The 25,387-nt window shown below is 35.8% G+C and overlaps 1 protein-coding gene across 1 annotated transcript; it reads right to left on the bottom strand.

Annotated features, from left to right (window-relative positions):
- Positions 1–637: 637 nt before the first annotated feature.
- On the bottom strand, positions 638–25,387 carry ATP6V1B2 (ATPase H+ transporting V1 subunit B2). The gene is made up of 14 exons (XM_049632472.1): positions 25,195–25,387; positions 18,589–18,644; positions 13,646–13,744; positions 12,797–12,890; positions 12,590–12,667; positions 11,999–12,138; positions 11,368–11,469; positions 10,919–11,016; positions 10,191–10,314; positions 8,441–8,591; positions 6,485–6,567; positions 5,157–5,261; positions 4,093–4,222; positions 638–2,055 (listed from the first exon to the last, which is right to left on the bottom strand). Exons 1-14 carry the CDS (start codon positions 25,328–25,330, stop codon positions 1,916–1,918), a joined length of 1,536 nt encoding a protein of 511 aa, XP_049488429.1. The 5' UTR covers positions 25,331–25,387; the 3' UTR covers positions 638–1,915.

Here is a 25,387-nt window from a genome sequence, read left to right as displayed (position 1 = left end):
CCATAGTCCTTTTAACAACCCTAAAAGGAACACAGAGTCAAAATTTTTAAAGACTAAACAAGGTCCCATGAATACTGGCAGAACCAGAATTAGAACACAGGTCTACCTAGTTCTTGCATGATTGGGTCCCTTCCTCCTCTATTATCTCCTAACAACTGCTTTGAAGAAGGGAGAGAAATGGAAGCCTCCATGATGCCACACCTTTGTCCTTAACCACCATGTTTTCTTTATATTCTGGATGTCTATTTAAGGTATTATTTGAAGCAAGTTTTGGCATGCTTCAATATGTGTTTCATTTTCTATTTATCATCCTCTTTCATCCATTGCAGATAGGTTCTAGAGGTCTTGAAAAATGTTTTAACAATGCTGTAAAACACTTGTAGTAACTCTCAAGCTTGAATCAAAACACAGTATGTTGGAAGATATATTACTGTAGAAAGAGCTTGGAAGGTAGAAAGGTCAGCCTGAAGACAGAAGGATATAAAACATGGGCCATATCCCTATAACACAGGATGCTGGTGCACAACACTAGTTATGATGTTCAAAACTAAATCAGAGAGGTGATTATATATTATATATCCACTTGTTATTATTGTTTTTCTGATTAGAAGATACAGAGTCACTCTAGGTAACTTCCATTTAACATTTATTTTCATTTTATATCCAGATGTCACATTTTCTACATTAAAATATAATCATGCTGACTCCCCCCACCCCTACACCCTCAGAGAAAAAAGAACTTTACACAACTTGAAAGATGGAATGCACAGAGAAGTTGCTATTGCACCCAAGTAACAAAGAACACAAAGAGACTAAACAGTAGACATGGCAAAAGTGCATAGAAGACAGCTCAGGGCTCACAATAGGAAGGAGCGAGAATTAAAAGGCGAAAGCTTTTAAATGCTATCACTTGTATCACAAGATTAACCTGAAAAGGCAGAGATGGGTCAGAAAACAGGACCAAATAGGGGGTCTTCCAAAGGCGGCTGTCAACAGAGTTTAAAATATCCATACACAGAAAAGCTTTCTCTTCCCCACCTTGCCCTCAGCGTCTGGTAAACACTTTAGAAACTTAAGCCACTGTCAGCATGTCAGAATGTAGAATGAATATGGGTTTTTCCTTCTTCTTTTATTATACCCCAACTCTTTCCAAGCAACAGTTCTATTAGTTATTTTAATTATGATTCCTCTGCAGGGAAACCCAGTAAGGATCATTAAGACAAGGCATCTCACTACTATCAGAGTGATGCCAGCTGTGCAAAAGCTGCAGGATTCTGTGTCACTCAGAGGGAGGGAGAACAGTAAAACACAGGATTCCCAACTCATATGGACTAAAGAGAAAAAGGAAACTCCTTTTCTAATCTAGTCATTAAGTAGGAAAAAGCAGGTGGACAGTTAAACCATCTGCTTAGAGCAGCAGCACATACCTACGAGCACAGCAACAATCCAAAAACAAATGCTCAGGGAAAAGGCTCTTGGCTCTTCAGACAGGAGGCTTCTTTTAGACCTGATCCTGGCCCTAACTTGGAGATCAAAGCGTTATAATTTCAGACAGTGATACTCTTGAGGGGGCTGAGAGATAAGGTAGAGGAGACCCAAATAATGAAGACATTATTAGGCAACTAACTGTACCACTATGTACAAACACACATCAGTAAGAAAAATTCACCTCCATCCCTGAAGCTACTTTAAAAAGAGCACTGATGACCTGGGTTTTCTCAACAGGGGATATTTTAAAGTCTGTTAGAAGTTTAAAACATTGCAACACTGGCACAGCATGTTACTATTCTTTGTTTTTAATTACAGGGTAACAAGGCAAACTCCAACACAGAGATGGGGGATTAGGGAGTGCAAAAGGAATAAAGAAAACAGAACACTATTTCACAAGTGTATCGAGCCAGCGATAAAGTAGCAGCTAATGCTTTGCAGAATCTCGAGGATAAAATTCACTCAGGGTGCTCTGAGGGATTCTCTTCAGCATTTCTTTGGGGAAGATTCGGAGCAGTTGCCAGCCAATGTCCAAAGTCTCATAGACAGTGCGGTTTTCGTAAGGTCCTTAGAAAAAAATGAGATTGAATGAGTAACGGTAAACTACTTACCACTTATCAGTGTTATTCATTATTTATGGCACAGTAGGGCTGTGAGCATCGAGTATAAACAAACAAACAAACAAAAAAAACAGAAACAAAGCAGTTAGGTCTCCTAAGACTGAAAGCAACCGAATGTGTAAATGAGGATACAGTTAAGTACCATCAGGAATCAGAGAAAAGGGAGAGAGGCCTGCAGGTCAGAGAGGGCAGTCTGGTGTGTGGGGGGACAACTTTTTGGATAACTGGGTAGGATCCTAAATACCTGGAGCAATGGAAACTAGACCCAGTATTCTGTCCAGAGATTACAAGAAAGGCACTTTTCTAGAAACAGAGGATGAATTTGAGGGAGGGTTGTACACACTGAGAAACCCTAAATGTCAACTAAATACCCTGAATAGGTCAGTCATTTTCAAAGTTGTTACTAATTATTTTTAATAGCAGAATCACTCTTATCCTCAAATAAATTTCATTTCTTGCCTGAAGAATCAGAGTGGCTGAAATTCTGGGTTCTTTTCTCTACTAAAAGAACTTCATTTTAATCTTTTTAAGGTACTATGATTCTGCATTAAAAAATTATCCACATTTTTTTGGGTTTAATGTTAATAAAAAATGCATCACATACATAGAAGAGTGCACAGGTCCTAAGTGTATAGCGTGATGCATTATTCCAAAGAAAACACATTTGTTGTAAGTACCACTGAGGTCAAATATAGAGTATTAGCAGCATTAGCAGGTGGCAAAGGAGAGACCAATCAAAACAGCTTGAAAACCCTACATGTGCTATTTGATGAAAACCATTATAGAGCCTTTTTTACTAGAGGGACAATCAATAAAATTAGTAATAAATTTATTCTAGCAATGAGACGAAGAGAGTCAGGAAAAGTGATGAAAAAGCTGGCACTGATGACTAGGATGATGGGAAACGGGTATGGACTAGGCCTTAAGATGCAAAGTGTGGTCAGAGATCGGTAGCATCCACATTACCCAAGAAGTTGTCCAGATACAGAATCTCTAGCTCCATCTAGAACTACTGAATCAGAATGTCTAATTTAACAAGATCCCAGTTGATTCAAAAGTGTATTAAAATTTGAGAAACATTGGACTAATGTACTGTAATGGAAATGAAACCAGAATAGGATATCTTATTTATTGTTTATTTCCATTTATTTTGAAAGAACATGCACAAGCAGGGGAGGGGCAGAGAGAAAGGGAGAGAGAGAGAACTCCAAGCAGGCTCTGTGCTTAGGATATTTTAAATAAGAACACCACAAATTAATAAATATTTGGTCACTGGAGAATAAATGAATAAAAGTGAAGAATAATGCCCAATTACTGAGCTTGGGCTCAGTAGGACAATGCTCATGCAAGAGATAGATAAACTGAAAAGAGAACTGCTAGGCAGGTGTTCAGCAAAAAAACAAAAAACCCCAAAAAACTCTGGGTTCTGACCATGCTAAGCCTGAGGAGATGGCAGCATAAACAAAAGTATCCTAGTTGGTGATGTGGGATTAGAGCTTTAGAAAGAGGATGAGGATTCTACATAGCAATTTAGTCAACAGCATAAGAAAAAAGTTAAATCTAGAGGGAAAAAATAGCTCAGAAAGAACAGGAAGCTAAGCCTCTGAGAAGGAAGAGGAAGATAAGATATCAGAAAAGGAGATGAAAATAAGTGAATCAGAAAAGCCCCAAACCCCCAAAGCAAGAGGAGATCATTGCAGAGGGGTTAAGAGGAAGGAGAACCAGCAGTGGAGGCAGCAGAGCAGAAAGCCAGGTGAAAGAGAAGGAAAAATTCAGATGGGAGCTGAATGGATAATGGAGTTGAAGGCAAAGGGGAAGGAGCTTGAGGGCTAAGTGCAAAAAGACATGATAGACAATTGGAAGAACCTCTTCTCTACTCAGAAGGAAAATCATGTAGAGACCAATGTAAATTGTCCAGACTGGGAAAGAAGTCTTCAAAACTATATATGAGGTTTTTATATTTGTGAGAAAACAGTCATCTTACCCTGAGCAATAAAGTTCCTCTCAAACTTCTGCAGAAATTCCAAGTAAAGAAGATCATCTGAGGTAAGGGCTTCTTCTCCAACTACGGCTTTCATGGCTTGTACATCCTTACCAATAGCATAACATGCATACTAAAGAGAAGAAATGCTTATATGAATAGGGATAAGATTTTATAAATGTTAACAGTAATCTGGGCTATATATTTAGGAGTATTTCTATACCTATCTTCATGTAAGAGACCACAGAAGGAATTTCACATTATTTACAAACATAATTCACATAAAGTTCATATGAAAGTATAAGAAAAATTTTATTATAGTCTCACTGAGAAAGGAGTCTTCTGGCATGCAGTCCATAGGCACTACTAATATTCTCTAAAACATACACTTCCTCAACATTCAATGAGCTTACATTTTAATAGCATGTGAAGTCAGAACTCATACCACAAAGAAATCCATCTCAAAGTTCAGAAAAACTATTTGCGGTATGAGGTTTGCTTTTTTTTTTTTTAAAGTTCACTTATTTATTTTGAGAGAGAAAGTGTGATCAGAGGAAAGGAAGAGAGAGAGAAGTCCAAGCAGGATCCATGCTGTCAGCACAGAGCCCAATGTGGGGCCCGAACCCACAAACCATGAGATCATGACCTGAGCCAAAATCAAGAATCAGATGCTCAACTGGATGAGTCACCCAGGTGCTCCTAGGCTTACCATTTCTACTTTAAGGTCAAAAGTATTTTTCTTTATGGTGCTTGGTGTACAATCTCATACAACTACAAAAACCAAGGACTTCACAGAATATACAAAGCTGTATCCCTTAGTGTTCTGGTGATTGCTTAAGATCTTAAGTAAGAAATTACAGTATCATTCAGGAATACTCTGGGGGAAAAAAAAAGACTTGGTTCTAATGAATGATTATATATTCTACACATGCAACCTTTATTAAAGTTCTACTTGGATTGGGAGATAAGTACAGTGATATGGGAGAAAGACAAGAGGCGTAAGACAGCAAATGGACAAAGAAAGGTATTCATTTCTTTAAACCCCATCCTTAAGATGACATACATACCAGCTGGTTAGATACATCAGCATGATCCTTTCTGGTCATACCTTCTCCAATAGCAGACTTCATTAACCGTGATAAAGAGGGCAGCACATTAATAGGCGGGTAAATCTTGCACAGAACATGAGGAAAAAAAGTACATTTAAATACAAAATTCAAGATTTACTGGTAGTAAAGAAGCATTTTGAAACTCATTATTATCCCTTAAATTATATAAAACTGCATTATTTGTTTCCTAGTTAAGTTCTAATATCTTTTCCTAGCAAGAAAAGGAAGTGAGACTTTACGGCATAGTATTTCTTTTGAGAATCAAACTCAAAATGAAACCTACAAAAAAAAGTACAAGAGCATATTGAAAAACTAGAATTTTCAACATCTGCCTACAGTATCAAATCTAAATAGCCTTCTGAGCTCTATGTGATTCATATAATCACATATGAAATAAAAAGATTAACTAACAGTAAGTAATTCCACCCAAAAGCTGGTATTAGAAGCCACATCTATTACAAAACCATCAATCTTTTTTTGATTATTCAGCCATTAAAAAAAAATCTTGCCATTTACAACATGGATGGGCCTTGAAGGCATTATGCTAAGTGAAATAAGTCAGGCAGAAAAAGATAAATACTTTTATGTTCTCACTTATATGTGGAACCTAAAAAATCCAAACCCAAAAAACTGTGAGCTTACAGATATAGGAAGGAGACTGGTGGCTGCCTGAGATGGGCGCTGGGTGAAGGGAGTCAAAAGGTACAAATTTCCAGTTATAAAACAAGTAAGTCATAAAGATGTAATCTAGAGCGTGGTGACTACAGTGTGTATAATACTGCATTGCATATTTGAAAGTAGCCAGGTGGGTGGATTTGAAAGTTCTCATCATAAAGAAAAAGTGTTTTGTAACTATATGTATTGATGGATGGTAACTGGATTTACTGTCATCACCCTGCAATACATGTAAGTATCAAGTCATTACTTGGCACACCTAAAACTAATAAAATGTAGTCACTGATACTGCAATAAAAAATAGAAAAATATATTTTTTTGTATTAATAATAAGACTGGTAGATTATACTATTATGGAATAGAATACCCAAGAAAGTTCTTTGAGAACTCTGACTCCATTTTAAGAAAAGTGGAAACTTCATTCTTAGTATTGGCATTCTTGTCCACAATAGGACTTAAGTATAGAGAAATGACAATTTTATAGCTGTATTATAAACAATTCAAGTTGACATTTTCTGACAAAATAATTCCTAAAAGCAAAGTCAAAGTCACTAAAGAGAAACTGAAGAATAGATTTGTAAGATTGACAACACTGCTCAAATGTCAAATACCTGTCTATTGTGCAGCTGTCTGTCCACATAGATCTGTCCCTCTGTAATATATCCAGTCAAGTCAGGGATGGGGTGAGTGATATCTACCAGAGGAAAACATCTGACATTAAAGTGTCCATATCATATGAACAAACCCACAAGAAGTGAGAGTACATTACCTATAGCATTACATAAAATGGTGCTCTTTAGAATAATTTTCTGTGATAGAAAAGTTCTGTATCTGTGCTGTCCAATATGGTAGTCACCAGCCTAATGTGGCTACTGAGCACTTGAACTGTGGCTAATGTAAGCAAAAAACTTGATTTCAAATTTTACCTAATTTTAATTAACTTTAGAGTTTAAGCAGCCAAATGTAGCTAGAGGTTATCATATTGGTTGGCGTTATTTAGAGTTGCAGCACAGTTAGACATGTATTGGGCATTTAAGGTCAATTAGCTGCATTCAGAAAAAGTACCATGTCTCCTAGTTATTTCTCTCCAAAATATAAATAAAATTCCATTTTAAACACAAAGTTCCCTGGCAGAAGTTTACCAATTTAATATATACTGAGAGAACATGCTTCGTTCATAAGCTATTTCAAGTGGATATGCACCATTTCAACACAGAAAGTATAGGAATGTTAGACAAGCAAACGACCACTATGCAGGCAGCACCAATAAAGTTCCACAAAGCAAGACGTTTTTAAGTTGGTTAAATGCATAAAGTAATTTTGTAGGTACTTTCTTGGAACAAGTATTTTCATGTGAGAGGCAGTATAGTGTGAATTATAAATTCAGACTGTCTAGGTTCTAAAGCTATCACTTCTTAACTTTAATAGGTTACTTTACCTCCCTGTGCCTCAGAGTAGAACATTTATCTCAAAACTGCTATGAGGATCAAATGAGGTAATACTTATAAAACACTGAAAACAGTGCTTACAGTGAGTTATTACTGATTCTGAAAATATTTTGTAAAAGTGCTTTTTAAGCATGGAGGTAAGGACAAAAAGGCAGTAACAGAAGAGGACTACTGAATGGTTTCACTCCCGAGCATACACTCACACAGGCATTGCACTGTGTACTTTCACAAAATAAGAGTCCTTTTTTTAATATTTAAATTCTAGTTAGTTAACATATAGTGTGGTATTGGTTTCAGGAGTAGAATTTAGTGATTTATCACTTACATATAACACCCAGTGTTCATCCTAACAAGTGCCCTCTTTAATGTTCATCACCCATCTACTCTGTCCCCTCACCCACCTCCCTTCCATTAAGAGTCTCCTATGGTTTGCCTCCCCCTCTAAAACAGAGTCATTTTTAAGCAGCCTTTGGTGATCACTCTGTCTCTAAAGTCTTGTGGCATTTCTTATTTGTGCTCTTCATTTGGCACTTAAGCTACCTTACTAGTACACATACATAAAAAATATCCAACTAGGTCAAGTAACTTACATTAAAGAGAGACTGAATTAAAAACACAAAAGGAATTCCTTATATCTAGATCTGTGTCCCCAATAATAGCAGTCACCCAGTAGTAATTTAATAAATGAAAATTGAAAATTTTAATTATAAAGAAAATTGTTTTTCTTCTTCCACAAAAGGATGATTATTATAGGCAGTTATCAAATGAAAAATTTTATTTAGAAACAAATCACTAAACTCTTGAAGGATAAACTCTCAAAAGGATTTCAACTCCAAAACAAATGAACACAGGGGAAAAAGGCTAACCAAGAAACAAACTCTTAACTATAGAAAACAAACTGATGGTTATGGGAGGGGAGGTGGGGAGTGGGGGGAAATGGGTAAATTCTACACCTGAAAGTAATATTGCACTGTATGTTAACTAGCTGGAATTTAAATAAAAACTTTTTTGGGGGGGGGGGGGGCAGAATTTCAACTCAAAAAGGTAAATGTTCTTCTGTCTTAGAATCAAGTTCTTACAGTGATTAGGTGTGCTATAATTCAAAGACCAAAAGCTTACCATCATTAGGCATGGTGAGAATAGGGATTTGAGTAATGGAGCCATTTCTACCTTCCACTCGACCAGCACGTTCATATATTGTGGCTAAATCGGTGTACATGTAACCTGGGAAACCTCTTCGACCAGGAACTTCTTCCCTGGCTGCTGAAACCTGACAGTAAGTCAAGAAGGAGAATATCACACACCAGAATATGAAAAGTAAACTTAGTTAGAACATGTTTTCTTAAACATGCCCAATTACAATGTGGGAAGTATCCTCTTTTAATTTTAAATAGTCTCTAGAAGATGACTTAAAAACCTAGCAACACAAGTTCAGATTATTCTGTAACAAATATGTTGAAGGGGGGGGGGCAGAAGTTTTTCTTTTTTCTTGCTACAATCATATCACCATAATGCAAATCTTCAAATATGTTGCTAGAAAAAATCTATAAATCAATCTATAAATTCTATAAATCAAAGGAAGTTATTTTAAAACTAAGAGAACATTCTTAGTTCACAAGATTTATTTCATGCCACGGATCTTGCCATATTTATGTAAGCTAACTAATGCTGAAAAGGTCAAAAGGAAAGGAAATACATACCAGGGATCATTTGATGCAGCTTACATATTTAATTTAATCCTCACAACAATCCTGTGAGGAAGGTAATGCTGTTAACTCCAGCTTACAGTTGGAATCAAGGGTTGGCTAAATAATTTCCCAAGATAACAGAGCCAGGAGTCCATTCATTACACAAAATAAGAATAGTTATAGTCTTTCTCTCAGAGACATGCACACTACAATATAGGCATATATATTAACCTACAACCACCAAGAATTCTAAAGTATTAAGCCCAACTTTTAGGTGTTACTTTGGCACCTCCAAAAGAGTGTGCTACAGTAGTGGTACTCAAAGCATGGTCTGCAGACCAGCTTTTATCAATGTGTAATGAGATAACACAGAAAGTAGAATAAGTATTTAAAAAACTGATGGCAATCTGACATCTGTTGAATCTAGTAAAAGTAAAATTCCAGGCTTGTAAGTTTATACCTTCTTTAAAATTTGCTAATAACTCATTTTAACTGTGCTTTAAAAAAGTACTGGTCTGTGATGGGTGGAAAAAAAAAAACTCCTATGCTGAAAAAGCACTGCAATAGAATGAGATATGGTGATGGATCATAGGGAGTTTTAAGAAGCTGGGTATTTATACAGCATGTCTCTTCAGAAGTCCTTTTTCCCTTTTTACATGTTTAAAAGAGTAACTTACTCAAAATTTCAGTAACTTGTATTAGAACAAACACCCCAAACTTCTGGGTGGTAACTACGAAAATCTTAACATTGTTCCTAAAAAAACACTGAGTTTTCTGAAGGAAAAAGTTCTAAAGAGGGTGCTATCAGAGTATGCTGTTTTATTTAAATACTAACATTATTAAGAATGAAATTCTGAAAAGGGTTAAAAATTGACAATCTGGACAAAGAACATCCTAGGAGAATAACTGAATAAACAACTTGCATCATTTGCTCTCTTTTAGAATCAAGTCTTAAATGCATGGAGCTGGTTACAGTACGATAACTAGGCTAATAATTTAAATCTTATCCTATAATAATTTCAACTAGGTTAACAAAAAAAAAAGTTGTGTTTTCCTTTCCAATTAAGGTATTTTACTAATATGTGAGTGATGAAGCTTAAAAAAAATGATTAAAGAAAAATAAAAACTTGTAAAGAGACAAGATAACTCTGAAAAATAATCCATTTTTAGAAAAAAGTTACCTCTCGAAGTGCTTCAGCATAAGAACTCATATCTGTTAGGATAACCAATACATGTTTTTCACATTGATAGGCCAGAAATTCAGCTGTGGTTAGAGCCAAGCGAGGAGTGATAATTCGCTCAATACTGAAATGGAACATTAAGTCCTTTGTTACTCAAATTAAAAGGCCAAAGACTAAACAACATGATTCTGGAAATAACAGTACAGTTTCCCTTCAAAGTTTTAAATAGATTGCAGAGGATAAAGCAATTATTACTTTAAAAGTTCTAAAGTAAGCAGTTATTTTATATATTTTTATAGTAAGAATTACTTAATGCTACAAAGTTAGATTATTTTAGAAACGGGCCCCTAATTTCTCAGAACTACATTGTTCTTAAAACAGAGAGAAACAGGGAGGGAAGAAATAGGCAAGGGCTAGGTTTCTCAAGTAAGAGGAAAAGATCACTTACTAGGTACTAGGTAATTTACATGTATTATCTCACTTAAAATGCACAACAGTATAAGACAAGTATTATTTGTCACATTTTATGAGAGAGACAACTGAACTTCAGAGCCAAGGTGATTAGCCCAAAGCCAATTAGCCAGCAAGAAGAGCTGAATTTAATTAAACACAGCTCTGCCATTCCTATCCCCATGTTGCTTTCACTGTAACGTTTTACTTCCCTTGGCTTAGTAACATTTTTGATCTAAAGCCTGAATGAGCAGAAAGAAATAGCTCTATTTACTTACGTTGGGTCATTAGCCAAGTTCAAAAAGAGGCAGACATTGTCCATTGAGCCATTTTCTTCAAAGTCAGATTTGAAGAACCGTGCAGTTTCCATGTTTACCTAAATAACAATGACTTCATCAGTGCAGGGAGAAGAAAAATTCTCAGTATTTATTTCTGATGAAGGCTAAGCTATGGATCTACACTGTTCCTTCTTTTAAAGTTTCAAGTACTCCCCAAAATTTCACAAAAGCCAACAGAGTAAAAACAGCCTGCTTTGGGTATAGAGAAAATTATTCTTAAATTTTGCAGTCAAGTGCTAAATTTTAATCCTGAGTTTACCCCAAAATGCCAAATTGCAACTTCTCTACCTAGAAATAAATCCAACAATGTATGTGTTGTTTCTGCACTGTTTTAATAACATAAACAATTAATTTTATATGTCATATTAAAACAAAAAAATTATACTTACACCCATAGCAGCAAATACAATTGCAAAATTTTCCTCACTGTAGTCCACTACACCTTTGGATTTCTTTACCAAACCAGCCTGGCGACAGATTTGAGCTGCAATCTGATGACAAGTATAAACGAACTGAGTTGAAATCTAAAATTTTTACAACAAAATCGTTTTTATCCTAAACTTTTTGAAATTGGAATTATAAATGAAACGATGTTCTAAAGGACTTTACCCAAAAAAGTTTTTGTACTTTTTGCAAAGATTTGTAAGAGTAAGCAAGATAAACCTCATGCATGAAAAACACAATACTGTTGAAATGGGCAATGGGTACAAGTGAGTATTGCTGTAAACCCTTTATTTGGTTTCCTACTAACAGTGAAGCATTTGGAAATTCTCCCTTGTGATGAAGCGCCTGGGTAGCTCAGTTGGTTGAGTGTTCAGTTCGGGTCATGATCTCATAGTTTGTAGGATCGAGCCCCGCATTGGGCTCTGCACTGACAGTGTGGATAGATCCTGTTTGCGATTCTCTTTCTTCCCCTCTGCTGTTCCCCCCACTCGCAATAACAAGCTCTCAAAATAAATAAAACATTAAAAAAAAAATCTCCCTTGTTAAATTTCACACAAAACAGATCCTAGTTCTCACCTCATTGTGTGGTAAGCCAGCAGCAGAGAAGATTGGAATTTTCTGCCCCCTAGCAATACTGTTCATGCCATCTATGGCTGAAATGCCAGTTTGAATCATCTCCTCTGGGTAGATTCGACACTGAGGATTGATAGGCTGGCCTAAAGTAGTTCCAAAAGATAACATTTAATACATTAAGACTATAGCCATATAAATAATTTCTTTCTACTCTTAAAGAATCAGTTATTTTTAAAAATCTGAAATTGTTTAAGTAACTTTTCCATTAAGTAACATTTCCAGTCTTTTGTAGACACAAAATATATGGTAGCAGAACTCAAGTTCCTAAAACAAAATAAATAAGAGAGAAATCCTAATTTCAAAATCCTTTACATTTCAAAGCTATTTATATTTCAGATATACCCTAGTGATATTTTATAATACCTTAAAATATTTTATATAAAATTTTAAGATTTCTAGAAAAAAATTAAATAATACAATTAATATGTATCACATTGTCTACTTAAAATATCAAAAAAAATCACTCTCTGACAAAGATATTATAAAATAGAGGCTATTTTCTTCAAAACACAGAAATCCATTTATTGCTCCTACCCATGATGTCAAGGAAGTCTTCAGCCAGTACAACAGGACCTCTATCGATAGGTTTTCCTGATCCATTGAATACCCTACCTGTAAAACAGTAACAAGACAGTACAGAGTGGACTATGACTCAAACAGTCATAATTTTTAAGAAAGACTCCATGGAAATATGTTTAAAAGAAAACAGATCTCTGCTCACAACGCATAACATCCATTTACCAAGCATATCCTCGGACACTGGTGTTCGGAGAATATCCCCAGTAAACTCACAAGATGTTTTTTTGGCATCTATACCTGAAGTCCCTTCAAATACCTATTGAGAAAGAAAAAGTAATCAGAAGAGTAAAAGGGATTTAGATCATAAGTACTTAAATATTATTTTTGTCTGTTAAACAGCCTATATAAAGTAAAATACATCAATGCATACTATTTTCATAATAAACAGAGAAATGTCCCTGGTGATGAACCAAACTGCCAACCTCTAAACCAAGGATTGTGCCTCTAGGCCAACTCCATCAAGCTAAGAATGTTGTTTACATTTTTAAAGTGTTTAAAAACAAAAAAAAGGAAAAGAAAGGAAGAGTAAGAATATGCATCACAGACCTTAGGTGGCCCCACAAAGCCTAAAAATTTACTATGTAGTCCTTTACAAAAATTTTGCTGATCCTTGCTCTATAGTACTTTTTAGAGGAACATGTTATTTGAGAAAACTGGCATTTCTCATAATTGGTAACATTAAAAACTAGGTATTATACAAGACAATGAAATAAACAAACTCAGATCTTGTTTTGGTTTCATCCCATAAGCTATAAATTCTGTCTTTTCATCTTTCTCTTTCCATGTGATTATCTGCTTTGTTTTATTTAAAAAAAAAAAAAAAGCCATTTATCAGTGGAGCTATTGGGCTAGAATGAATATAGATGCTGACATTTGGCAAGACAACAAGAAAAAATTTTTTCTACCAATAGCCAGTAATCAAGATATACTTACTCAATAATTGCTAGAAAAGACAAGACGTGTCCTTTAATGTTTTTGTTCAACTGGCCAGGTTTTGAAAATGATGCTTACCTGAACCACTGCTTTGGAACCACTAACTTCTAGAACTTGCCCACTTCTCTTCGTGCCATCCGGTAATGTCAAGTGGACAATCTCAGCGTATCTGGGAAACTGTATAAGAAAAAATAAAAGATCAATAACCAACTTTTAAAAGCTCCCCAAATTCCTCTGTATGCTCTATCTCCATCATAGCATGTATGCATGTAAAATCTCCCCCAAAGGTATATACTGAGAGTTTATAACATCGTCAGGTAGTTTACATTCTTTAAACACTTAGCACCTGGTACATATACTGGTAAACACAGCATAAGGTACAGAGAAAGGTCTTAAATCCATAAAAACACAGCAATTAAATTTTTCTTCTCTGTGTATATGTCTTAAACTTTGAAACTAAAGAAAGGCACAAAACTTACAAATGACCACATTCCCAGTACTCAGAACTGACGTTTATTTCTGGGTTGTGTGTGTACTCACCCTTATACTTTGTGGGGAGGGGATAAAAATGCCAACTGAAAATAAGAAGATAAATGTTCCCCCTCAAACTCTCCTAACCAAGTATGTATGCCTCTTCCGTTTTTAATATTTTATTTTTTTTAAGTTAATTTTTGAGAGATAGAAAGAATGCATGCATGAGTAGGGGGCATAGAGAGAGGGAGAGAGACAATCCCAAGCAGGCTCCGCATTGTCAGCATAGAGCCACAGAGCCTGCTAAAGGACTCCAACTCATGAACTGAGATCATAACCTGAACCAAAACGAAGAGTCAGATGCTTAACCAACTGAGTCACCCAGGCACCCCCCACCACTTTTAATATTTTAAAATGCAGATTTCCCAGAAATATATTTTAGTGTTTTGTTTACATAAATGGCAACGTATTATATATATCATCCTGAAGCTTTTCTTTTTCTTCACTTGATCTTATGTTTTAGATCTGTCATGGTAATACTTACCTCTTTTATCAACACAATCTATTGCAAAGTGCATCGCTCCCTGTGTGATGTGAAGGAAAACATCTCTCCATTAAACAATGGTGCATCACTGATTTTAAAACACTCTTTTAAAAATTTTATTTATTTTAATGTTTTTATTTTTGAGAGAGAAGAGAGAGCACATGCGAGTGGGGGGACAGAGAGAGAAGGAGGCAGAGGATCTGAAGCGAGCTCTGCGCTGAGAGCAGAGCCTGATATGGGGCTTGAACTCACAACCCATGAGATTATGACCTAAGCCCAACTTAGACACTTAACTGACTGAGCCACGCAGGTACCCATAAGACACCTGGGGATGCTAACATGTGAATAAATGGGCATCCCAAAATTAATGTTAAAACAAAACAAATGTAGTTAAAATCAAATGACACCACATTTTATTCAAGGTTATTCTAAATTTACACTATTACAAATATGCTACAAGAGCATTCTTGCACGCAGCTCCTCATGCAAGTGGGTTTTCCATAAGGTATTTGGCTACCAAGTGATGGGCTAGAGGCTGTGCCCATTTTCTCTAAATTTTCATACTACTCTACAAAGGAACTGTATTTTTTTAAGATCTCCCTAGCAGTATACAAAACTATCTTTTCCCTGTATTTGTGCCAATCTTTTATTATTTGAACTTTAATTTTTGCCATTTTAATGAAGTAAAAAATAGCATCTTTTCAATATGTATTTTCCAGATTCTCCTAATATGGAACAGCTTTTCATTTCCATTGACAATTAAGACTTCATTACCTATGATTGGCTTATATCTCTTCTTCACTTTTCAAATGGATCTGTTTTTTCTTTGATTTGTAGGAGTCTTATAGGTACTGGATATTAATCCTTCTGTAAGTATGTGGTTCTACTGTTTCTTGTCTTTTAATTTTCTTTATGGTATCATATCAAAACTTTTTATGTAAGAAAATAACTTGTCTTCCTTTATGTTGGTGCCTTTTGTGTCTGGTTTAGGAAAGAAAATCATCTAATCTAAGTCGTACAAATAGTCTTCAATTTTGTCTTCTAGTAAGTTTTTCAGGTTTAATCCAATTGCCTTTGTTTGTGGTATCCATTTTTTTTCTCATTTTTATTCTTTTTTCACATAGAAAGCCAATTACCCCAAAAATATTTATGCAGCACAAAATGTCCCCCATTGACTTGCAATGCTGCTTTTATCATTTACCAAGTCACAATCTGCACTGTGACAAGAGTTGGTTTGAGGGAGCTTAATTTTGCTCCATTGATAACAATTGCTTATGCCTGCACCAAATCTTTATTTGTAATTTCTCTCTGATTCTGTTGCCTGAGAAGAATCAGTATCTTGCCTATTCTGAGTCTTTTCATTAATGAACATGGAATCTCCACTTATTTTAAGTCTTCCTTTTTGTCTTCCAACAAAGTTTTAAGGTTTTCTGTAAATAAGGAGTTCTGCCACATACAACACTCCTGATTTCTATAGACTGATTCTTGTATCCAGCAACTCTGTTACACCATTGTTTCTAGTAGTTTGCCTACTGAATGACTTGGGTTTTAGTTAATGGTATTATCAAGAAATAATGACACCTGTGCCTTTCCTCTAATACCTTTATACTCTTCTTTCTTTTAGCCACAGCACTGGTCAGGTTCCAAGTACAAAGATAGAAAATGGTGCATCAACTAGGCATCCTCAGCTTTTTCCTGATTTAAATGGGAATGTTATTCGAGTCTCTCCTTAAGTATGTTGTTTGCTGTAGGTTATGGTAAATATCCTTTAAGAGGTTAAAACCTTTTGTTTTTGTGGAAATGAGTAATTTTATCACCTTTTCTTTATTAATTTAGAGGAGCACAAGCACTTTCTAGTTTGATCCATAAATGAGCTGAATTAAGCTAAATGACTGATATATTTCCTAACATTAAATTATCTTTGTATTAATGGGACAAACTCTACTTTGTCACAATTCTATGGATTTTTTACATACTCATTTTTGCTAATCTCCAATACATGACTATTAAAAATTTATTAAAAATTTTGGAATCCGTATTTATAAGCGAGGATAGTTGTCTTTTTTTCTTTTCCACTACTACCCTTTGTCTGGTATGGAAACCAAAGATGTGCCAGTTTCATAAAATGAATTGAGCAGTCTCCATCTTCTTCTTTTCTGACACAATTTGCATAAAATTATCTGTTCCTTAACCTTTAAATTCTAAAAGCTACTCTAAATGTGGTGTTATAAAGCCATTTCTACAACTACATATATTTACCAGTTTTTCCTCAGCTGGAGCAAACATCAATGAAACTTTTTGATCACTCTTAAAATTACTTCCTGAAAGATATTTTCTGAAGTCCTTCTCAGGGCACCTGGGTGGCTCAGTCACTTAAGCATCTGACTCAATTTCGACTCAGGTCCTATCTCACAGTTCGTGAGATCGAATCCCAAGTCAGGCTCTATGCTGACAGTGGCGTCTGCTTGGGATTTTCTCTCTCCATCTGTCTCTGCCTCTCCTCAGCTTGTGTACGTACATGTGCTCTCTCTCAAAATAAATACACTTAAAAATAAAAATCCTTTTTGTTACCGACTCTTATAGCATCCCACACTTAGCCTTCATAGCAATACTAACTAGATATTTATATATATATATGTATTATATTTGCTTCTCCACTACATGATGCTCCACGGGGGAGGGCCCATTGTTCACCATCATATCTTCTGTTCTGAGCTCAGCGCTTAACATAATTGAAATGTGAATATTTTTAATTGTTTTCAATAACATTTATAATGAGTCAAAAATGTTATCTAACATAGAAAAAAAAAGGAGAAATAAAGGATTTAAAAAAAAGAAAGAAAGCATCCAATCTTTTCCTCAAAAATAAAAGTGTAGGCTCCACTTCACAAAACATTAATGGGCACCTGCCTACACCCTGCACAAACTGAGTGCAATAAATTAAGGCTTTAAATCAAATTGCAGACTAGCATGAGACTGTGGCCAGAAGATGCGTTTGTTATGCTTAATCTTAAGGTTAAAATTTGTAAAGGAACCTTGTCATGCATAAAAATATAATCTTAGTGATAAAGCTGAAGAGACAATGCACTTTGCCCTTTCTTTGAGGAAACGTTTTCCGATTTATTTTCTGCTTCCAGAGAGGTCACATGTCAAACATATTTCCACCATTACTTCTCCCAACAAACTAATAATTGTGTGCTTCTCCCCTAATCCACCCCAACACCAACCAATACAGAATTATTGTTCTAGAGAGCATACTACATAAATTATTTTCTTGGAAAATATTTTGATCATACAGCTCAGGTAGGAGGCTTTCCCTAGGATATTCAATTATAGTCTATATCCTATGCCTCTTTTTCTATAATAACAGTAATAGTGTTTTTAATTCTTAAGCATAGGTGTAGCTAAATAACCAATATGTAACTAAAGATCCTTACAACAGACTGAGTAAGTAAAAACTGTTCTTTAGAGTTTCAGTCACTGCTGAGATAACCTGTTCTTGTTTATCATTACTTGAAAACCAGTGTCAGGCCCTCAAAGATAAAAGTAACTTTGTTTATTCACTCAAAGACCTTAAAATTTAGTAAAGAAGACAAATACTATTAACAAATAAGTATAACACATGGCAGTCTATGACAACAGCCAAAAGATATCACATAGCTAATAATAATCTATAGGTTATAAAACACATTCATAGATTACTGTTGTTTTTCCTCAATAAACCTATGAGGTAGGATTGACACCGCTCCCCAATTTTCTCTTTCTTCTTTTTTTTTTAATTTTGCAAATGAGGAATTCTAGGCCATAAACAGAATCCACAGTAGATCCACTACTGGAATCCAATATTCTGTCTTTTGATTTTAAAACTAGTCTCCTAGATAGCACTGACATTCAGACCAAAGAATGGCTTAAAAACAGTAACACAAAATTTAAAGTGTGCTGAACAGGACTTAATGCCATGTCTTTAATTACATAAATGTTTAAATGATAATCATAGTGGTATTACCTTAACATGATCTAAGATCACTAGTGGACCATTGACTCCTGATACTGTCTTGTACGCTGGAAAGAAACACAGAAGAGTCAGCTTTAGTCAAAGAGGACAACAACCCACAATTGTCTCTGTAGTATTACCAAAAAGCTCCTCTCTCTACTGCACCTATTATAATATGGAGCAGTGAAACAGTTAAAAACTTTTCATTGAATTTGTGAAATATGCCTGCGCCTGTACAACTTTTCATAATCCATCCTCATCCAAGCAAAAACATTTTGTGTTCTTACTGTAAGTCACTTTATTTTATGGACCCAGGACACAAAAACAAAGATGGCATAGAGGGGCAGAGCTCTTTCACAAGTTCCCAGTTTTATATGGAGAGGGGGGGAGAGTTAAGGGCTATAACAGACATAGAGGGTTTGTGGGAGCACAGGAAAAACCTAGCAGTTCTTACTTCAAAGAGAAAAGATAATGCTTTAAATAAGAGGTGGCACTTAACAAAGTAGATAAGGAAGGGAAAGGAAGTCCTCAACAACTTTAAACACAAATGACAAAACTCACAAAGGAAATCTGAGAAAATGTAATCTGTGAGGTAAAAAGCCATAATTAAATGATGTCATAAAAATTACAGGGAAAAGAACTTTAGGAAGTGGGGAGTAGGCAATGGAAGAGGTCAAATAAGATCTTTTTTTTTTTTTTTTCTTAGAAAAAGTAAAATGTTACTGTCAGTTTAGAGGCCTGTATTTTTCTACTGCAAATTATTCTCTAGGAATAAACTACCAGCCAATAAGGTACTACCCAAATCCTTCATTTCAGAAAGGAGCCAGCTATCCTACACCAACAAACATGTCAAATGTAACGCTATTTAGGTATAAAACAGAACACTCAGGAGACAATAATTCTAATCTCAGAATTAACTAAATTTCATAATCAGAACAGCTGAAAAAATGAAATAAATGAAGAAAACTTAATACAAGGCTTTAAATACATTTTAAGAAATTGTCATCTGAGAATTTTTCATTTGCTTCATTTCTTGTGAGGTCTTGGGATGGAGATTTTTGGCACAAATATAGACTTCCAAGAATGAGGAAACCATTTAATATAACTAGTCTGTCCACTCAAGGGGGTTAAAAACTTGAAAACAATTTCTTCAACCAGAAAGCAAGCACCCTGGGACAAATGCTGGAAGCAGGAAAGCACTATCAGGGGCATTTGTCTTTCATGCTCATAGGACATTTAAACCTGATACCAAATATTTGCTTGAATATCTGTAATTGTAATTATCTCAACAGAGGGCCCCAAATGACTTTTTTAACCTTGTATAATAAAAACCAAGTCACAAATTTAAAAAGCTAAGTTACTTGAATGGATGGTAATGTAAAACAATTAATCCAATTCCCTTTAAATTACAGAAACAGAAAAAAACAGAGGCTTTTTATGAAAATCCTCCCCACTATATGAAAATAATCTGATACTCTTAAAAATAATTCCTACTCCTAAAAAAAATTAATTTTTCTCATTTTGAGTGAACTTGAACATTCAGTTTTTCAATGACTTTCTAAAACTGCTATGTAGAAATGCAAAGGGAGCTACATCTGAAACATGTTTTCCTAGAACACAGCTTTTAAAAATATAGGAACAACACATTTTCAAAACCTTCACTTAGTCAGGGATAAGAGGAGGGTCTCAGCTGGTGGGCTGGGGGTGAGGATCTAGTTTTGAGATTTATAGGCAACTATGTTTTAACTTTATTTTTTTAATGTTTATTTGAGAGAGAGAGAGAGAGAGAGAGAGAGAGCAAGCAAGTGAGCACACAAGCAGGGCAGGGGCAGAGAGTCGGAGACACAGAATCCAAAGCAGGCTCAGGCTCCGTGCTGTCAGCGCAGAGCCCCAACGCAAGGCTAGAACCCAACAACTGTGAGATCATGACCTGAGCCAAAGTCAGAAAGAAGCTTAACCAACTGGGCCATCCAGGTGCTCCTAGAGGCAACTGTTTTGAATAAAATGTAACCAACAAAATTCTTCAGATTCTGAAAATTCTCTCTACTTTTTCACCAAGATTGGCATCTTCTCTGAACTTTTAGCCTCCGCAACCAGATCCTTCAGAATCTCACGTTTAAATTCAAGCTCATTTCAAATTATTAAGTTTTGCCAGTCACAAGCAAAAGCCTGACCAAGAAAAAGAAACACTAGTCATTGTTTTTGCTGGAAACAATGAATCAAGTTGACTTCTATTACAGAAAATTCTATTTCATCAAAAGCAGTCTCTAAATTTGCAACAATGTACATACTTTAAAAAGTCTATAAATAACCATTCAAATTAATTGTTTAATACCAACACCACCAATATACAGTTAATAAGTAATTGTCAGGAATTCTCACTTAATCTCCATTAACAGATCAGAGTTAACGAATATTATTCCAAGTTTTAGAAGAGAAAAAGGACTCTCAGATAAGTAGTCAAGTAACTTGACAAGGATCTGAACTTTTTTTTTTTTTTTTTTAAGTGTATTTAGTTTGAGAGAGGGGGAGAGAGAGATTAAATCCTAAGCAGGCTCTGTGCTAACAGTTCAGAGCTCGAACCCAGGATCCCTGAGATCATGAGCTGAAACGAAATCAAGAGTTGGATGCTTAACTGACTGAGCCACCCAGGTGCCCCAAGAATCTGAACTTATATATAGCCTGGACCCAGAGCCACTTGTTCTTTTAACTCTGTACTGCAGCTCAAATTCCAAAACTGAACTGGTTGTTTTCCGTGGTCTGGTACACTCTTGTAATTATTAGTAAGACTTAAGTAGCTATACCACTCAAAACAATTTCACAAGTCTGCAACTTTAGCTATGAAAAAGTAAGTTATTGTTGCTATTTAATGCACTGGACAATACTTCTCTTGTGTCTAAATTTTGTCACTACTGCTACACAGTCTTTCTACAATGGCATATAGCCACTGGCAGAGTGGGAGAATCTAATGGAGATGCTTACTTCTTTCCCCTCACTGGAAAGCTTAAAAAATGCAAGGAGACTACTTCAGATACAAATCAGAGCTTAAGCAACATCTTGATTTAAATTAAACTGACATATACAAACCGAACAAATAAAAGCTATAACCCAAACTAAATAAAAATATTACCAAACTTTACATTTAGAGAGTGTTTCACACTATACAGTGTGTCGTCAGAGAAGTTACCTCATTTCAGATTCACAAAATGCTGGGAGATCAGCAAGGCTGATAAAGCCACTCTACACTTAAACTAAGGCTCTGACAAATTTGTTACTAAATGTAAGAACCGGACTTAGAATTGGATTTTTGGTTTGTTTGGCTTTTTCTCCCAATTCTAAGGTTGGTATTCTATGACCCTGTATTTCTGAACTTAGTCTCCTATATAATTTAATAAATATAGAGGTGACACAATTCCTAGCATTTTGACTACAAACAGGTACTATAAGACAGTTTATATATACCAACTATAGCTCTTTTCCATAATAAAACTATTTTAAAAAAATACAAGCAGAGAAAATGATACCAAACACTACTTTTTACCTCTCAACAGTGTTTACCCAGCCTTCCTCACAATTACTATTAACAGCCCAAAGCAGAGAGAAAAGTTTAGAGTAAGGCTGCCAAAGACATCAAGCTGCTCTATGAAAAGTCAAAACCTATTCACAAATTATATAAACATTTGTATTTACCAAAATAATGACCACTCTTATGAAAATTCCCAGATGAGTAAGTTGAGTCTGCAGGGGATATTCAGAACTTCTGACAACATAGATACATGTTTACATTACATGTTGAACACATTACATCTTTGATCCTTAACTATCAAGCAAGTACTATCAAGTAATATTTATGGAGTAATATTTTAAAATCAAAATTTACAAAGGTTTTAAGAAGCACTTATTTTGTCAGATGACATCCTCTTCCTCCTGCAGGATATGATATTGTTCAACACTAGTAACACCACTTAATGATTGTGAAATTTTCAGAGAAAATTAGACAGTCATTGCATAATACCAGATCCAGTGCTCTAGCCTCCACTTTATTAGCAAAACAAAAACCCCAAGCAATCATCTTCTATTATGCAAGAATAGTAGAGACCCACACCCTGACAGGTGGGTACTGAGAGGTTCTAAAAAAAGGCAAACTGATAATTCCTTCACTTGACTTTTCACTGAGGCTAACTCTGCTCTATGAAATAGGAAACATAAGGTTAGTTCTGAGGCTAACTCTGCACCATGAAATAATAAACTTAAGGTTAGCTCTGATCTAAGTAAGGTCTTAAGAACAATAGAGATTATCTAATTCAAACTGTTCAGTGTATAAAAGTTCTATATGTATTACTGAATTTTGCTCACAATTTAAAAGAAAATTAAGTTTTCTTTCCTTGTGATTAGAAATTCAACTAAAATGCTCATGATTACTTCAAGGCTGTATATCTCATTTTCCATTTCTCGTTAACAGACCCATAATTGTGATGCTGTTTTAAAACAGGATCGAATTTTTACAGTGGAACTGCCAAATTAGTTCCACTCCTTTATTCAAAAAGCACACATTAAATTACTATAATAACATATCACCTAAGGTGGTATAATCAATCTTTAGAAAAATTAAGAAGTTAATCAATATTTACTCAGAAGCAATTAAAACTGTGGGACTAGAATCAAGAATATGGCAATATAAGAAAAGGATGATATTCAAATATAGTTAACTGTTAGCCTAAATTCAGTATCATTTATGCTTTTTCAGAATAACCCAGACACAGAAGGGCAACTCAAATAAGTGTCCCAACTCCCTACTCTGATTCCACCCACATTAAGAATCTCCTAAACTATTAAAACAAGGGGTTTAAATGCAGGTTATCAAACAATTACAAGACACCTCCTATGTGTCAAGCACCTTGCTACACTGAGGATACAAAAAGGATTCCTGAGGTTCAGTTTTAAGCATTATATTGTAACAATTCTGTCAGGAGGCATCTCCTCTGGAGTTCTTTAGCGCTGGCTAAGCACACAAAGAATAGTGAAAAACCATACTCATCTCTCTTAAGGATTAACAACCATGTTTTAAACAATTTTATTATTTCAGTTGATACTCTCTGAATTAACACTGAAAGAAAAATTATATGGAAACTATTGCACCCTTATAATCTTTTCCTACAAGTCACTAATGTTTACCTGCTCTACCCAGAAAAGCAAAGCATGCAAATGCAATTCATAAAATAAAATGTGTAATTGTTGAGTATAAATTTATTGTCAAAATCTATATAAGAATGCAATATCTGTCAATTTCTTGAAACATTAATTTATATAAATCTCCAACAGGCATTTTCTAATGCAGATAATTCTCAATGTAAAAAGCACATTTTAGTAAACCATGGAATCAACTGTGTTTTCCCTCTTCCACTCACTGCAGTGCTGTCATATGACCTAGTGATAGATCAGGATAGGATTAGTCAGACTGGAGAGCCCTAGACTGGAACCCTTCATTTGAAATTTTTTTTAACCAAAGAGCCACCCACAAACAGGCATTCTGGCAATTAACCAGTGCAAACATTGTCTCACCACCTGGGGAAACATCAGGTGCTTCCCCAGGTTTTAAAAAGAGTCAATTTCCAGGGCTGATCCCTAATTCCTAAGGAAGCTGTGAAGACATCTGATGCTACACAACTGTACTGTTTAGTAATATAAATAAATAAATAAATAAACATTTCTTTTGGTAGTCCACTTAAAACATGGTTTATTAAGGCAGGTTTTTTTTACAGTCACAACAACACTTAAACATGCATATGTATGATATGCTTTGCACATAGACTATATAATACGGGCAAAGCTGCTTGGCTTCCCCAGGATATCCTTGCACTCAATCGTGTTAGGTTTAACTCATCAGTAAATGAAGAGACAATGGTAGAAAAGGGCCCAGAGAAAATTAAGAAACGGAATTTTAATTCCTGCTTTGCCAATCATTTAAGCATTTAAAGTCTGGAAGTCGTGTACTTCCCAGACTGTAAGCTTCACACTGTAAAATGAGAGCGTTAGACTAGATGACCTGCAGAATACTTTTCAGCTGTAGCATTCTCTGATATCAAGGTGTCCTCCCGTGGAGCAGCCCTTCCACAAAACATCTCCCTCTGGCTGTGGGCCTGACCTCCATCAAGTAAAAGCCAGACCACGTCAACGATGGCATTACAGAGTCTCCCTAGGCAGGAACTCCAGACTACCCCTAAAGGTCTATACCAGAGGGAGGAGAGGGTACATATCCAAATGATATGGGGCAGGGGCAGCTGAAGACTGAAGTCACAAGAAGCGGCCTTGCCTCAGAAACAGGAAGCAAGTGCCTGATTAAGCTCCAGTCTAGGGAAGTTGGAGAGGGCGGGGTAAATAGCCCGGAGCCCACCACCCCCAGGAAAAAGTTCCTGGCGGTTCTCTTGCCCTTGGCCTACCTATGTTACGAAAACGTTAGGTACACTCATATCTCCTTCTAAGAACAGACTTTTGGGTCAGGGTAGGGGCGGTGAGAGAGGAAAAAATAAATCCCCCCTCCCCCGCTAAGCAGGTGAATGAGAGCACGGGACTGGGTAAGGAGCAAAAACAAGATTCGTCTTATTCTCTGATACTCACTGAGGCGAGGCTGGGAAAGGTAGTTCCGGCTAACTGCCAGCGCTTGCTCCCGAGATCCCACCACCGGCCTGCTGGTGGGCATGGGTAGCTCGGGTGCGGCCCCGTTCACGATTCCCCGCATCGCCCGCAGCGCCATCTTGTCTCCTCCGTCCCTACTGGCCCCGCAGCTGCCCAGCGCAGGCGCACATATAGC

This window comes from Panthera uncia, chromosome B1 (genome assembly GCF_023721935.1).
Source record: "Panthera uncia isolate 11264 chromosome B1, Puncia_PCG_1.0, whole genome shotgun sequence".
NCBI lineage: Eukaryota > Metazoa > Chordata > Mammalia > Carnivora > Felidae > Panthera > Panthera uncia.
This window is presented reverse-complemented; position numbering and strand designations above follow the sequence as displayed.